Source organism: Callospermophilus lateralis, chromosome 7, assembly GCF_048772815.1.
Source record: "Callospermophilus lateralis isolate mCalLat2 chromosome 7, mCalLat2.hap1, whole genome shotgun sequence".
Lineage (NCBI taxonomy): Eukaryota > Metazoa > Chordata > Mammalia > Rodentia > Sciuridae > Callospermophilus > Callospermophilus lateralis.
In genome coordinates this window covers 117,919,064-117,935,230 of record NC_135311.1, presented here as the reverse complement: position 1 = coordinate 117,935,230, position 16,167 = coordinate 117,919,064, and the positions used below count along the sequence as shown (strand labels likewise).

The 16,167-nt window shown below is 43.2% G+C and overlaps 1 protein-coding gene across 1 annotated transcript; it reads right to left on the bottom strand.

The window, feature by feature from the left end:
* Window positions 1-2,508: 2,508 nt before the first annotated feature.
* Window positions 2,509-15,127, bottom strand: Trappc3 (trafficking protein particle complex subunit 3). Its single transcript, XM_076860753.2, has 5 exons — window positions 14,946-15,127; window positions 5,839-5,936; window positions 5,500-5,599; window positions 3,719-3,901; window positions 2,509-3,268 (listed from the first exon to the last, which is right to left on the bottom strand). The coding sequence occupies exons 1-5, from the start codon at window positions 14,985-14,987 to the stop codon at window positions 3,149-3,151; spliced, it is 543 nt and encodes a 180-aa protein (XP_076716868.1). The 5' UTR covers window positions 14,988-15,127; the 3' UTR covers window positions 2,509-3,148.
* Between the last annotated feature and the right edge of the window lie 1,040 nt (window positions 15,128-16,167).

The window sequence follows — 16,167 nt, the reverse complement described above, 5'->3', positions numbered from 1 at the left end:
GGCAGGAAGAGGACTGGTACATCAGAGAGATGGGTCTGGTGCTCTGGATGCCATCAGAGTCAGGAAGTAAGGGGACTGGCTAGGGGAGGACTTGGAGCTAGCCTGTACAACTCAGGAAGCTAGTATGAGAACCTGGGAGTGCATGCTGGCCAGACATCCTTGACCAACATGTTTTTCCAATGCCCTGAGTTCAGTAGGCAGGACCTAGCTTGCCAGCCATGTGAGCTTTGCTTTCAAATCTTGTCAGGGTGACTAAAGGAGGGGGATACTTTAGGGCTCTGGCAAGTCTCTGAGATTTGCTTCATTAGGTGCCTCTTCTAGCAAATTCTGAAAACCAGAGTCTAGTGGTCACTTCCTGGGACAGTAGGATGGTGACGTGGAGACCCCTGGTGGTCAAAGATTGTGAAAGGTGACCTTTCCAGAGCTTTGCCCAGCTTGCTCCAAGCTCATGGGCTACCACTATGGATTCCTCTACCCCTAGAACTCTGCCACAAACTAGGCTACCTGGAAACCATCCTCACTGGTCAGTGTCTACCACACTGGCGCCACCATCCAGCCCCATCTTGCTGGGAAGGAGTGTATGGTACATCAGGGAAAACAGGAGTAGGTGTTTCAGCCATAGTCACGGGCCAAGAGACACATACCTCCAACCTATCAACTACAGGACTGGGGAGCAGGAAGTGGGTTTCTAGGGTTTGTGTGTTTGGTGCATTTGGAAAGATGATGATGTCATGTTCCAAATAGCTCTGCAGTCCCCAGGCCTTTTCCTTCCCTGGGCCCTTGGGAGCATAGCACATAATCATGGGGCTGCGGGTGGCAAAATCGCTAAGGGGGCCTTATTTCCACAGCTAGCCAATCTGTAATAGTGCCCACGTCTAACTCTGGGAAAGGAAATGCTCAAAACCTCATGCTATATAAATGGCTGCTAGAAAGTAGAATGTGGCACAGGGAGGAGGGAAGGGAAAGGGTGGTGCAGCTGTTTTTTGGCAGAGTCCAGACATTACACAAAGCTTTCCACATCTGGGCCCCAACGTTCATTCCCTCAACCTCATTCATTCATCCATTCAGCTCGGGTGTGACTAGACCCGGCTTTATCCTGGGCACTAAGGATACAGTTGACCAAAAGAGGAGGCCTCAGATTTTTCTAAAGGTATTTATTTATGTAAGAAAATGCCTTTGATTTTATTTTTTAATTCATCATTGGTTTTTTATATATGACAATAGAATATATTTTGACATATTATACATACATGGATTAGAACTAATCCTAATTAGGATCTCCCCTCTCATGGCTGTACATGATGTGGAGTTTCACTGGTTTTGTATTCATAAACACAGGAAAGTTCTATCTAATTCATTCTACTTTCTTCTTCTCTCCCTTCCCTTTATTCCCCTTTGTCTAATCCATTGAACTTCTCTTCTCTCCCCATCACACACAGGTGGCTGAGCATCCTCATCAGAGAGAACATGGGACCCCAGATTTTATCTGAAGGGAAAAAGATTAAGAGACTCAGAGAAGAAAAGGATCCTAGAGGATAAGCCTCCCTATACTTTATTCACATAGAAGTGACGATAACTTTCCAGAGGCCTAACCTAGTTGGAGGCAAGTCCTGTGCAACTTTCCCCCTTTTCCTGGGGTCTCAGAACCCGGTGCTACCCTTGCACAACCAAACCACACTTTGAGCACAATGCATCTACAACTGGTTCCCCCTTGACTCAGACTTGTCCACTGAACTTTTGAAGGCTCAGAGCCCCATTTCCACCCAACAACCTATCTGAACTCAAGGCCTTAGGCTGACTCCAAGAACAGTGCTACCAAATATGGCCTAATGCAACCTCTGCTTCCTACCTTTAAAAACTCAGTAAGACTGGGAGAAGGGGGCTGGGGTTGTGGCTCAGTGGTAGAGGGCTTACCTGGCATGTGTGAAGCACTGTGTTCAATACTCAGCATCACATAAAAATAAATAAATGAAATGAAGGTATTGTGTCCACCTATAACTTAAAAAAAATTATATATTAAAAAAAAAGAAACTGGGAGAGGGAGCTGAAGGCCTGCTCCCCTCTCCCCCCAAATGTTAACCAGGCCTCAAAAAAAAAAAAAAAAAAAAATCAAGAGCATGGGCTTTGGCTGGGGATGTGGCTCAAGCGGTAGCGCCCTCGCCTGGCATGTGTGCGGCCCGGGTTCGATCCTCAGCATCACATACAAAGATGTTGTGTCCGCCGAAAAATAAAAAATAAATATTAAAATATTAAAAAAAAAAAAAAGAGCATGGGCTTTGAGTTTGGTCCAGCTTTAAACCCTGGCATCCCCACTTAATAACTCATGACCTTGGACAACTAACTTGTGGCCTCCCCTTTGAAAATAGAATTACCGTCAACTAGATAACATATAGTGTTCAGTACAGTGTCCAACATGCGATAAGTGCTCAGTGTTACCCTGGCACCATGGTTTACATGGTCTTTCTAGTCAAACCTTGCATAGCTGAGCAGAAAGAAAATAGGACATGATTGGGATTTCACTCAAGAATGTGTCTTTATTGAAGAATTTGTAAGAAAAAAGGATGGATCCTCTGTAAAAAGAGGAGACATTGCCTCCAAACAGCAGGGAGGAATGAGACCTGGGTGGCTTCCCAGAAGTCGGTGTTTCTGGCATTACTGGCTCCTGTGTCCTGGCAAGCACTACAGCATGTCACACTACAGCTAGCAATTCCTACCCACCCTTCTCCCAACCCTCCACCCTCTACCCCACAAGCCTGGATTCCCTGCAGACATTTGCCAATGGCTCTATGAAGGCCCAGGGATAGATGTGCCAGGCTTCTCTAAATGGGGTCAAAGTGGGTTTTGCTTTGGAAAATTCACACAGGAATGTAAAATGGTCTGAGCTCCTTCTAGTCCAACCAAAGACAATTATATCCAGCCCCCTCTGAAGGGAAAGGGAGCAAAGAATTTCTCCCTTCTGAATGTGCATACTTGTGGGGTAACTGGACTGTATCGTCTGCTCTTTATTAGCATGGAGAATGGAAACAAGATTTTAAGAATATATAACATCCGTGTTAGAGTCACTGAGTACCAGAGGGCAGAAGGAGCACTGGATCCTTTTTTATTCCAACAAACGCTCCTGCTGGCTACCCTCAAGTCCTGAAAATGATCATTCTTCTCCAGCTGGGAGATTGTCTTCAATCCGCCTGATGAACCTCATTCGGATTTCTGTCACACCGTCTCCTTTCAGGGTGTCCTGGACAAACTTGGCCTCCACAGCCATCTGGACCTAGGGGACAGTGGGAAGATGAAGGACCAGATGCCTAGCCAAAGACTCTGGGGAACCACTGGGGATGGGGCTATAATTGACAACACCCACAGTAGTCCAAAAAGGAGGGCTGGTTTTCTACAAGGACAGGGTGGCCAGGTCTAATGTTCCACTGCAGAAGACAGTGGCCCTAACCCATAAGGAGAAACTCAGGAATGAGGCTGGCCAAGTAAGTCAATTTGGGAAGGGATATGCCTAGACTAGGCGGCTGACAGCACCAGTTCCCAGCCTTGTAGGTAGGATCATCATCATCTAGAGATGTCCATCTTGAATCCTATATCAGTAACATGGCCACTGTAAGCAGAGAGGGCTGGGTTGAGCCAAAGCCCCTTCTCTCGCTCTCTCTTTCTCTCTCTCATTCAAGACCCTATTGCATCTTAGGTGTTGCAGAAGGTAAACTTGGAAACTCACCATTTCCAAGGCTCCTCGAAGCACCCCACATAAGAGATTGGAATAAATAAGGGAAGAATGGTTATCAGGAAGTTCCACAAAGTCCACCAAGGGGTTATTTTCCAAAATGAGGGAGAATTCATCACCAGCTGGACTCCAATTAGTGATGCTTGGAGTGATGCCCAAGTACATCTTGAACGCCACCTGTTCAGGGAACACACAATAGCACTATGGGGAAGGACAGCAGAAACTGTACAATAGTGAAGGCATCAGGCCTGCAAAGGAGAGAAACAGTAGCTCAGGAATAAAACTGGTCTCTGAAAGATGATGACACCTTAGGAATTCAGGGCAAAAAAACGAGAAACATCCACCCAAGATTCCACAACCGTATCCCTTCAATCATAAATTAAGCAACAACTCAGCATCTATTTGCGCTTCTCAGTGGAAGGGAGAAGCAATCTTCTGACAGGGGCAGCTACCCTGAACCAGCATCTGAGTGCCGAGAGGTGCTGATCCCACTCCCTGACCTCTGTCTGTGCTACCTGAACTCACTTCCTTGAAGGTGAATACAGGTCACCGGGACAGAATTACTTTCAAGACCTCCTTCCCTACCCACTTCCTAATTCTAAAGCTCTCTCCACTGTCAATTCTCTTGAAGATTTCAGGTATGGCCAATTATAACTGAAAGAACTTACAATTCAAAGAACTCTTTCTGAGATACCTGACATCACAGAGCTGTGGAAGCTCTAGCATTTATTATACCATAATACAGAGTATAATATTAATAACAGCACTAATGTTAATAACAGTAAACATTTACTATAAGCATAACACTATGCTAAGTGCATTTATTTTACCTGAATGCTTGTGTCCATAATTTTACTTCTTACAACAATCATGTGAGGTAGCTCTTCATTTTAAAGATAACTGGTAATTAAAGATGTTAAAAGCAACTTACACAAGAACCCACAAATAATAAACACGGGAACATCCCCAGCCCTTTTTATAGTTTTTGCCTATTTACTTATTTATTTGTTTTTGGTGGTACCAGGGGATTGAACCTTGGGGTGCTCTATCTCTTAGCTACATCCCCAATCCTTTTTTTTTTTTAAGCTGTAGTTGGATACAATACCTTTATTTGTTTATTTTTATGTGGTGCAGGGGATCAAACCCAGTGCCTCACGCATGCTAGGCAAGTGCTCTACCACTAAGCCACAACTCCGTCCCCCAGTCCTTTTTATTTTGAGACATGGTATTGCTAGGTTGCCGAGACTAGCCTCAACGTTGCAGTCCTCTTGCCTCAGTCTCTTAATTGCTGGGATTATAGTTGTACACTACTGCACTAAACCCAAAGTCCATATTCTTTTTTTTTTTTTGTACTAGGGATTGAACCCGGGGTGCTTAACCACTACTGAGCCACATCTCCAGCCCTTTTAAATATTTTCTTTAGAGATAGAGTCTTGCTAAGTTACTGAGGGTGGATTTGAACTTGCAAGCCTCCTGCCTCAACTTTCCGACTTGCTGGGATTACAGGCATGCACCACAGCGCCCAGCACAAAGTCCATATTCTTAACCTCCATGCTACTCCTGTACCTTCACAGAGATCATCTGGCTTTAATTTCAGTGGGGCTTTAATCCACAGGAATGATCCCAATTACTCTTCCTGTTTTTTTATAATCTGCTCTTCCCAAACCATGAGTAAGGTTTCTTTTAGGAAATTAAGGGCCTGGGGCAGAGAAAATGGTAAGCAGTGCCTCCCAATGGCAATCTTTCAGCATGGACAGGTGGCCTAGGATAATGACCTTGGCAATGACATCAGCAGTTTCCCGAAAATCATGGCATCTCCCAACATTTGACCGTGCCAAAAAATCTTCAATCAGTCGAACTCCAATGTTATAGCCCCTGGGAAGGAAATTAAAAGAATATTATGGGTCTAAACATCTTATGTCTGAACATAGGCTATTATTGGTAAAGGGGAAATGGGGACAATCTCAAAACATTCCAATAAATGAGCTCAGTGTAAACTGTAACCCAGATGCTGGCTACAAGAGAGAAGACCCTGCTCATGGCTCTAAGTATAATGTAAACTCAGGGTGCTGGGGAGCCCCATTTCTGTCTCTCCTGCAAAGGTGCTCACTCACATTTTGTCCAGCTGTTTATTCACATCTTCATCATTTTCATAGTCCTTGCACAGCTGGGTGACAAGAGCCCCATAGGTCAGGGTGAAGAGCTCAGAGCTCTAAAAGAGATTCAAAAGGCAATCAGAACCAAGCAGCACAAAAGAGACAGTGTGGTGAGAATCTGGATCGACCTCGATGCAAATGTCAGGATTCAATGGAAGATCACATGGTTGCCTGTGGGGAAAAAACCTCATCCCCTGTGGGCTGATCAGGGAATTTGGGACCCAAGGTCACTATACCAAGGCTGAAGATAGACCCACTGCAAAACAGGTGTAAAAGGTACCTCATATATTGGGCAGTCATTCTTTCAACACACCAAGGGGTGCTTCTGCCAACCCAAGTCTCTACCACAGCCGCTAAGCTTAAGCACAGGTCACCAGAATCCAATGTGGAAGCTGACACACTCACTTAAGATTCTGTGAAAGAGACCTGAAGAAAACCTTCACAAACTAGCCTCAGCTCTGAAGAATGCCTTCCCAAACCTTAGAATGAATGCCCCAAGCTAGAGTTAAGCTGCACTCCCAAGGCTGCATCCAGAAGCAGCCAGGGACCCAGCGACCAGTCCACAGGGAAGGAGGGAATTCCTAAAGAAACCCGTTGCCCTTAAGACAACCCCTCTCCAAAGTCACCCGCACAGGAAAAAATAATGTTCCTCCTAATTCCCAGCTGGAATGTTTCCAAAAAAGGGATAAGTCTAAAAGAAATACAATCTTTTGTACACTTGAACACAATACTCACCTGAACTGGTTTCCATTACAACCTCAGTTAAAATAATAGAAACTCTTTCTCGAATAAAGAATTCTAGTCAGGTATGATGGGCATGCTTGCAACCTCAAATATTTGGGAGGCCAGCCTCGTCAAATTAGCAAGACTCTCAGCAATGTAGTGAGACCCTGTCTCAAAATTTAAAAATAAGGGCTGGGGTTGTGGCTCAGTGGAAGAGTACTCACCTAGCATGCTTGAGGTACTGGGTTTGCTCCTCAGCACTACATAAATATAAAATATAGATACTGTGTCCACCTAAAAAATACTTTTAAAAAAATTAAAAAATAAATAGGACTGAAGATGTAGCTCAGTGGTAAAGTAACCCTAGGTTCAGTCTCCAGTACTACAAAAGAAAATAAATAAAAGGGGGCTGGGGATGTGGCTCAAATGATAGCGTGCTCACCTAGCATGGGTGAGGCACTGGGTTTGATTCTCAGTACCATGAAAAATAAAAAATATAAAAAATAGGGCTGGGGACGTGGCTCAAGCGGTAGCACCCTCGCCTGGCGTGTGTGCGGCCCGGGTTCGATCCTCAGCACCACATACAAAGATGTTGTGTCTGCCGAGAACTAAAGAATAAATATTGAAAATTCTCTCTCACTCTCTCTCTAATATAAAATAAAGATATTGTGTCCACCTAAAACCAATAATTAAGTAAATAAATAAATAAATAAATAAATAAATAAATAAAAGAATCCTGCCACCTACCTAATAAGAAACAGAGAGATGTGAAAGGTAAAAGGAATACCAAGACCACAGAATGAAAGGAGCAGGCAGGGAGGCTTGGGTCAGAGTTGAGGCAAAAACCTTTCTGTCTTCAAGTCTTCTGGGGAAGAAAGTCCAAGATATGCTTAGGCCCAGCTCTCGCAGCACAATGCCCCTCACTGCATCGCCGTGGCCTGGTGGCGGGGTCTGCCAGTGATAATAATTTGAATGCTTCTCCTTACATCCTGCACACTCCTTTTCTTCATCTCATTTTCTAACCAATGACAACTCAGTAAAGCGGAAACGGGCAGACTTAATTCCACTTCAGAGAGGACACTGAGATCAGAATGATTTAATTTTCCCAAAGTCAAACACAGCTAGTTATTAAGAAAAACAATGGGGGGGGGGCAAAAATTCCTAGCCAATTTCATTGTATCCACTACTCCCCATAACTGCACTGTGTGTGTGTGCACATAGGGGTGCTAGGAATTGAACTCAGGGCCTCCTGCATACTAAGTAAAAGCTCAACGACTCAACTACACCTCCAGCCCCGAAAGCTGCCATATTAACAAGCCCCTCCCTCAACAGAAACAAAAATAAACAGAAAATAAAAAAGCCTTAACAGCACTAGAGTCAAAGAAAATCAATTTCACGATCTGGAAGCTCTTTGAACTGAACTAAAACAGTCAGATCAGGGTGTCTCCAAGAGACCATTTACCAAATATGGCAACTAAAGGGAAGCTATTAAGAAGGGGAATGAATTTTCAGTAAAGTTAAGTTTGGCACTAGAATGGCCTGGACATGAATGGATGGAGACCATCCAGCAGTTACCAGTCTAGAGAATTGGCACCACTGCATTAAATCAGGAGAGCTTTCCTTTCATTATTAATAAGCCCTTGGACAGCGACTCCAAGAGCCTCAGCCCACCATGATGCCAAGTAACATGCATATCATGATAATATCAAGCACCTTACACATACAGCTGCTCTCAATTTACTGATAAGAAAAATCAGGGTCCTGAACACATCTGTCCATGGCGACAAAATCAATATGCCTGGGATCTGTGATCCCTGACTCAGGTTCTCCATACCCTCTCTCAAGTCTGCAAATCTGCCTCATCTTCCAACTGTGAATCAAGCCTTTTTGGAATAGTAACATAAATATATAACTTAAAGGTCTTCATATTTTTAAAATACTGAGGGGGTTATGACATAGAAAGAAAATCATTCATTCAACATTTACTATATACCAGACAATATAGACAAATAAATAAAATTAAAAAATAATATGGTTTTGGCCTGGGGTTATGGTGGAATGCTTGCCTAGCATGTGTGAGGTACTAGGTTTGATTCTCAGAACTTCATATAAATAAATAAAAAAAATAAAGTCCATCAACAATAAATTAAAAAAAAAATAATTTTACAGATGGTGATAAATGCTACGAAGAAAAATAAAGCACTAAAGTAGATTAGGGAGTGTTTATGTTCATTTATCTTGGAGAATGTTAGTTTTTATTTGTTTAATTATTTTTTTATTAGTTGCTCAAGACAATACAATGATCCTGACACATCATACATTTGATTCAAATAGGGTATGAATTCTCATTTTTCCACATGTACAGATTGCAAGATCACATTGGTTATACATCCATGTGTATACATACAACAATCCTAGGGTCAGTTGTATTCTGCTGACCTCCTTATCCCCCACTTGTTCAATTATTTTTTGTACAAGAGACTTAACTAGGGACGTTTAATCACTGAGCCACATCCCAGTTCTATTAATTTTTTTTTTTTTTTTTTGAGACAGTTTTGCTAAGTTGCTTAAGGCCTTGTTAAATTGCTAAAGCTGGCTTTGAACTTGTGATACTCCTGCCTCAGCCTCTGGGGGTTCTAGGACTATAGGCGTGCACCACTGTGCCCGGCAGATATTAGTTTTTAATAAGTAGTCAGGGAAGGCTTTGCCAAGGTGACATTTATGTAAAGACCTAAAGGAGGTATGGGTAATTCATGAAGATAGTTGGGTGAAAAAAATTCTAGGCAGAGCCAGGAGCGGAAGTGCACAACTGGAATCCCAACACCTTGGGAGGCTGAGGCAGTAAGATTGAAAGTCTGAGACAAGCTTCAGCAAATTAATGAGGACCTCAACAACTTAAGAGAGATCCTATCTCAAGCAAATAAAAATAAAAAGGACAGAGGATGTAGCTCAGTGGCAAAGCACTCCTGAATTCAATCCCCAGAGCCCGCCCCCCAAAAAATTAGGTAGTTGGGTCACAGTTGTGGCTCAGTGGTAGAGTGTGAGGCACTGGATTCGATCCCTGGCACCACATAAAAAATAAAATAAAGGTATTGTGTCCATCTACAACTAAAAAAATATTTTTTAAAAAATTAGGTGGTTAAGTGTAAATGTACCAAGATGGGAGTATTCCTGGCATGTCTGAGTGTTTGAGTAAGAGTGTCAGTAAAGAGAAATGAGCAAGAGAGAGAAGAGGAAATCAGAGAAGAAACGGGGAGGTATGGAGTCTAAAGATCTGGATTTTGGGACCTTATAACCCTTAAAACAAATGTTCCCATAGGGCCATAAAGGTCAGCTAATTCAACTAGTCCAATTTCTTCACTGAACTTAAGTACCACATTCCACTCCATCAACAGAAACATGAATCTCTGGGCTGGGGTTGTAGCTCAGTGGTAAAGTGCTTGCCTAACATGGGTGAGGCTCTGGGTTCCATCCTCAGCACCACATAAAAACAAATAAACAAAATAAAGGTTGAATTCTTAAAAAAGATTTTATATATATATATATATATATATATATATATATATATATATATATAAGAAACATGAATCTCTTCTGCTGCAACACTTATAATTTGATGGCTTTGAATTATATTTAATAGCAATGATCATTAACACTTAAATTTTTAGAATGTCTTCAGAAGTTCTTATCTCCTTGACCCTCATAACTATGAGACCCAAACTAGCAGAACCAATATTAGTTGTACCCATTTTATAGATGATCACTTAAATAACTGAGATTCAAATGTCTTCTATAGTTGAACACTGTCCTGTAAAAAGTTTGTTTTTCTAACCAATGCTTACTTTTTTCAAATGTCAGTTTTTCCCATCTGTAAAATGATGCCAAAATTATCTGTCCTTCAGGGTAACTGTGCAATTCCAATGAGATAATGTACACAGAATATCTGCTGCATAGTAAGTATTCAAGAAAACACACTACTATATTTTTATTTATTTATTTATTTATTTATTTATTTATGGTGCTGGGGACTGAACCCAGGGCCTTATGAATGCGAGGTAATTGCTCTATGAGCTATATTCCTCAGCACTATTATTTTCTATGTGGTACAGTGCCAGAGAGCACCCTGAAGTATGTTCCAGGACAGCAAGTAATAAGAAGAGAGATTTTGAATCAATATAAGAAACTTTCTAACAATTAAAAAAGCACAAAGAAAACTAGGAAGATCTAAGTCTGGACTTACTACCTCACAATCACTTTGCTTTGTAAGCCTCAATCTCCTCTCACAAAAACAGTAACAGTAAAAACCTTGTCATGCCAGTCATAGGGTTGTTTGGAGAATCTAATGACATAATGGACTTAAAGTTATGTTTCACAGACAGAAAAAAAAAAAAACAAAACACAGGAATTACGGCAGTTAACAGGATCTCCAAGTACTTCATTCCCAACCTGAGCAGAGTAAGTTAAACTAAGCCCTACCCTAAAGTGAGCCACCATGTAATAGTTCTCAGAAGGCCTTGTAGTTAGTGCCCCCAAAAAAGACATCCAATATCCTTAAGGTGGCTGATATTTAGAGTTAAGGCTCAAGAGTCAAACTATTTTTTGTCAAAACAGGTAATCCAATGTGAATCCCTTTGAGCAGCTGGGGTTCCTAAAAAGATTAGGTCCAGCTGGGCACGGTGGCGCATACATGTAATCCCAGAGGCTCAGGAGGCTGAGACAGGAGGATCTCAAGTTCAAAGCCAACCTCAGCAATGGTGAGGCGCTGAGCAACTCACTGAGAGCCTGTCTCTAAATAAAATACAAAATAGGGCTGGGGATGTGGTTCAGTGATTGAGTGCCCCCGAATTCAATCCCTGCTACAAAAAAAAAAAAAAAAAGATTAGGTCCAACCCTCTCTTATTCTCTGGCCTCCAGTCCTGGAGACTCTAAATACTGTTACTTTTGCACTCACTCACCTGAGCTCTGGAGAATAGAGACACTGGAGCCAACCACTTATATAAAGTATGAAGGCTAATAACTTCACTAACAAGGATGCTAGATGACATTGTTACCTTTGTTCTAGGTCACTGTTACAGTGCTAGCTTTACACACATTCCCTCAATTAATCCTTAAAACAACACTATAACATTAATAAGTACTATTATTAACTTCTTTATTTAAACAAAAACAAAACAAAACAAAAAGATAGTGAAGCTGATGCTCAGAACAACAAAGAAACTTGCCCAAAGTCACAAAGCAAATAAGTGATGAAACCAGGAATCAGTTTCAGGCAGTGCTATATCCCTGTGTTGTGTATATGTTTGTGTATTCCATACATGATTCTCAAGGTATGGAATAGGACATTATCTCCGCATCTCCCACAGCACCCAGCACAGGGCTTTACAAATAGTTGGGGCTCAGGTAAAGTCTGCTGGACAATAAACCATTTCTGATAATACAGATAAAAAAGCAGAGATCTAGTTATTTGCCAACCATTTAGGTCTCAGAAGACTTAAGTCAAAACAGTAATTAGCATAAGGCTGGGCTGATTGGAAAGAAAGCCACTAAAAGGGCAGAGTCCCAAAGCAGAGAAGACAGGAGTGTGTCAAAACCAGGTGGCCACAAAGAAAATCATGTGACAAGTCCTGAGTAGGCACCAGTAGAAACTGAATGAGAGGACACACTCAAGCCTTCATTTCATTCATTCAGCAAATAAATATTGATTGCCTACTACAGGCATCATTCTAGGTGCTGGGAATGGAGCACAGAACAAAACAAATTCTGCCCTCCTGGAGTTTACATTTCCTGAAGGAGACTGACAATAAATAAGCAAATACATAACTTACAGTGAAAAATCATTTAAAATGAAATAGTGCTTTGCAGAAAACCAGCATAGAGAAAGAGGATAGAGAACCAGCCAGGTATCCCAGGAAGGCCTCTCTGAGGATATAACATCGGGGTAACTGTGAATGGAATGAGGAGTGGGCTGAATTACTGTGGGGAAAGGTACACTTATCTGGGTAGAAAAACAGCAGTAAAAAGGGCCTTGAGGGGAGGAGAATGCTGCTGCCCCTCTCCAACTACCTCACTTCATGAAATGAAGAATACTAAGTTGGGGGAGGTGGAAACTACAAATTCATGCTAAAATGATATTAAAGATATATTCAATAATTATTTCAGGTGGAAAAAAGTGTACAAAAATGAAAGCAAGATATGAAAACTAAGGAATGTCTCTCTGCTCATATCATAGGAAAAGGAGGAAACAAACATTTAGGATACTTCTTGAATTTTACACTATCTCATTTAATCTTAGGTAGCCTCCCAAGCCTCTGGGATTTTCATAGGTAAGGAAACTGAGAAATCAATCCAGTAAGCCAGAATTCCAACCAATATCCATGCATTTTCCTCTACTTGATACTATTTCCTAGGAAAATATTCTATTCTTATAATAAACTCTTGGTGTTTTCCCCCAAACAGCATTTTATCTCTTTTTTTAAAAAAAATATTTTATTGTTTGGTTATAATTAGGTACAATACCTTTATTTTATTTATTTATTTTTATGTGGTGCTGAGGATTGAACCCAGGGCCTCGTATATGCTAGGCAAGTGCTCTACCGCTGAGCCACAACCCCAGCCCCTCTTTTTTTTAAGTGCTGGGGATTGAACCTGGGGCCTTGCTAGGCTACATATCCAGCTGAGCTACATATCCAGCTCCCAGATTCTTTTTTTTTTTTTTTTTTTAATTCTTTGGTACCAGGGATTGAACCCAGGGGGTGCTTAACCACTGAGCCACATCCCCAGCCCTTTTTATTTTTTGAGACAAGGTCTCACTACATTGCTTATAGCCTCACTAAGTTGCTGAGGCTAGCTTCAAACCTGCAATCCTAATGTTTCAGCCTCCCAAGCCCCTCCCTGGGATTACAGGAATGTTCCATCATACCCAGACAAACAGAAATTCTTAACCAGTGACTCATGAGTACTTTCAGGGGTTAAAAAAATCCCCAGAAAATATAAATAAATGTTTCAGATTTTTGTTGTTTTTGTTTTTATTTTTTCTGGGCTGAGGATCAAACCCAACTTGCTAGGCAAGCACCAGCCCCTGTGTATATTTGTACATTAAATATATCTGGGGAGAAGAGACATTGCTATCATCAGCATCTCAAAAGAGATCTCAGAGGGATTGGGATTGAACCCAGAGATGCACTACCATTGACCTACATATCCTGCCCTTATTTATTTATTTATTTATTTATTTTTGAGAGAGGGGCTCAATAAGTTGCTGAGGCTAATTTCAAATTGTGATTCTCCTGTGTCTGCCTCCTGAGACACTGAGATTACAGGTGTGTGTCACCATTCCTGACTCCTGCTGCCCATGTTTGATGACTGTTGCTGGTATAAGAGTAGAGTGTCAACCTACAATCTCTCACCTATCCAGCATGCATCCTCAAGTACTGAATTATTTTTTGGTTTTGGAACTAGGGAGCGAACCCAGGGCCTCCTGCACACACATTCTCTCACTGAGCTACACCCACAGCCCAGATGCTGTTTTAAATTCCCAAAACTGTGGCATAAGCAATTCTGAAAGAAGAATATGCCACAGAAAACGAACACTTACCAGGAAGGCCCCTTAGCTTGGAGAAAAATGCTATCTAACTTACTCTCCAGATCCAGCTCAACTTTATGAGACCATGTGGTGTCTCGCTATTCCCAGGACCAGAAGGAAGAAGCCACCAAGGCCCTTCCCACTATCATACAGCCCCTTCACTCACTACTTACCCTGGCCCACTTCTTACTCTACTGGATAGAAAGTTCCTTTTTAACAAGACCAACATCTAAGCACTTCTGGCAATGTCCACAGCAGTGTAAGAGAGAACATAGCCTAGCAGTCCGAAGCATTAGCTTTGGAATTAGATAGGCATGGGCTCAAATCCTAATCTTCTTGGGTGTAAATGTGGGCAAGTTACATAACCCCCGAGCTGTAAAATGGCATAACATTATCCCCCTAGTAGTGTTACTCTGCGGATCAAGTGAGGTGGTGTACGTCAAGCAGGTGGTCCTGTGCCTAACACGCTTAGGAGGCCAGTCAGTGGTGGTTACTGCTATTTACTGCCGTCGCTGTTGTTGGTTCAGCGCACAGCGGCATTCAGGCCTCGGGGAGCGGTCTCCTCGCACGAGCTACTCCAGCGGTCCTCCAACCTGCCTCAAGCCCGGGACGCCCTGGACTGACCCACCGGGCGGTCTCCCCGTCCCACAGGTCTCAGAAGGTCTTTCCCCACCGCACCCGCACTCGCGCCAGGCCCCTTCCCAGTGCGCCTCCATTCCCCTGCCGGCCGGAGTCACGCGCGGTAATGGCAGAAAGTTACCATTTTCTTGCTTTCGGTACCACGGTTCGCCTGCCTCGACATTGTGCCGGCCGCCCCGCCCCGCGTCGCCTAGCCGCGCCACAAGCCCGCTCGGCGACCCCAGAAGCTGATAGACCCTGTCGCGGCCTCTCGGACTCTGGGACTGACGGATCCGTCCCAACGCGCCTGCGCGGCCTGCCAAGAGGCACCACGGGAGTCGTGGTCCGACAGACGAGGGTAACTCCCCCCGACAAACGTCGGACTACAGCACCCGACAGTCCTGCCAGCCGCCACGCCTCTTGCGCACACGAACTACAACTCCCAGAATGCTGCGTTCCCTGTTCTCTGAGTATGACCCCCAGGGCTGCATTCTGGCCGCTGGGTGGCGTCCGCCGCTTGCGGTAATCGCGTATCATCTGTTCACTGTCCCCTTTCCTCCCCTTTCCCTCCCCCACGCCGGTCTCAGAGATGCTCTGCAAATTCCTCTCCCCGCTGGGTCTTGGAAAGTCCCTCTTTCGAACTAGCTTCTTCCGGTGTTGCTGCATCTCAGCTCCAGAAGCTCCTAGGATGTCCCCGAAAACTAGCTATGGTTCATAAACAGATTTGACTTCCTCATTATACAGATTTTTAATGACAACCTACTCCATGTCAAGCATTTCACTAGTGGCTTTCTCTTCACTTGCCATCTGTTCCCATACGCAGCCATCACTTGCATCCTATCACCTATGGGCCTCGTGATGGAATATCCAATCTTTTAGATAAAGTTCAAGTCAACTTCTCCCCTTTCCTGCTCTAGAAGAGCTTCACTCTCTGGTTCCCATAAAAGAAAGATCACCAGCTGTGATGGCACTGAGTCCTGAGTTCCTATCCCAGGTTCGCCATCTGAAGCCAGTTGCTGGATCTCTGTCAGTTATGAAGTTTAACCAGGCAAATATGCAGAACGCTGGGCACACAAAAGATACAACGTAAATGCATATTACCTTCCAGTCACCAGTTATAATCACAGCCTGACAAATGTTGGGAAATGTGCTGGATGAACCCTCATCCACCACCAAGGGGAAGTCCTACAGCTGCTGACCACAGGTCTTTGGTTTCAGCTCCAGCCATCCCTCCTTAGCCATTACCTCTGACTGGGCTGGGGCTCTTGAACACCCTCTCCTCACTTCAGCCTGGTGACCTGACTCTGCAGCATCTGTATTCTAACCCCTAGCTTTCACATGACAACCAGTCTGTTTAGACACCA

What these genes read in the sequence shown, in the direction of transcription:
- Trappc3 (XM_076860753.2), bottom strand. Translation starts at nt 14,987, where the DNA reads ATGTCGAGGCAGGCGAACCGTGGTACCGAAAGCAAGAAAATG. An exon ending in AATAAACAGCTGGACAAAAT is followed by an intron (nt 5,600 to 5,838) that starts GTGAGTGAGCAC and finishes TTTCCTTCCCAG; the next exon opens with GGGCTATAACATTGGAGTTC. An exon ending in CTGCTGATGTCATTGCCAAG is followed by an intron (nt 3,902 to 5,499) that starts GTCATTATCCTA and finishes TTCCCTGAACAG; the next exon opens with GTGGCGTTCAAGATGTACTT.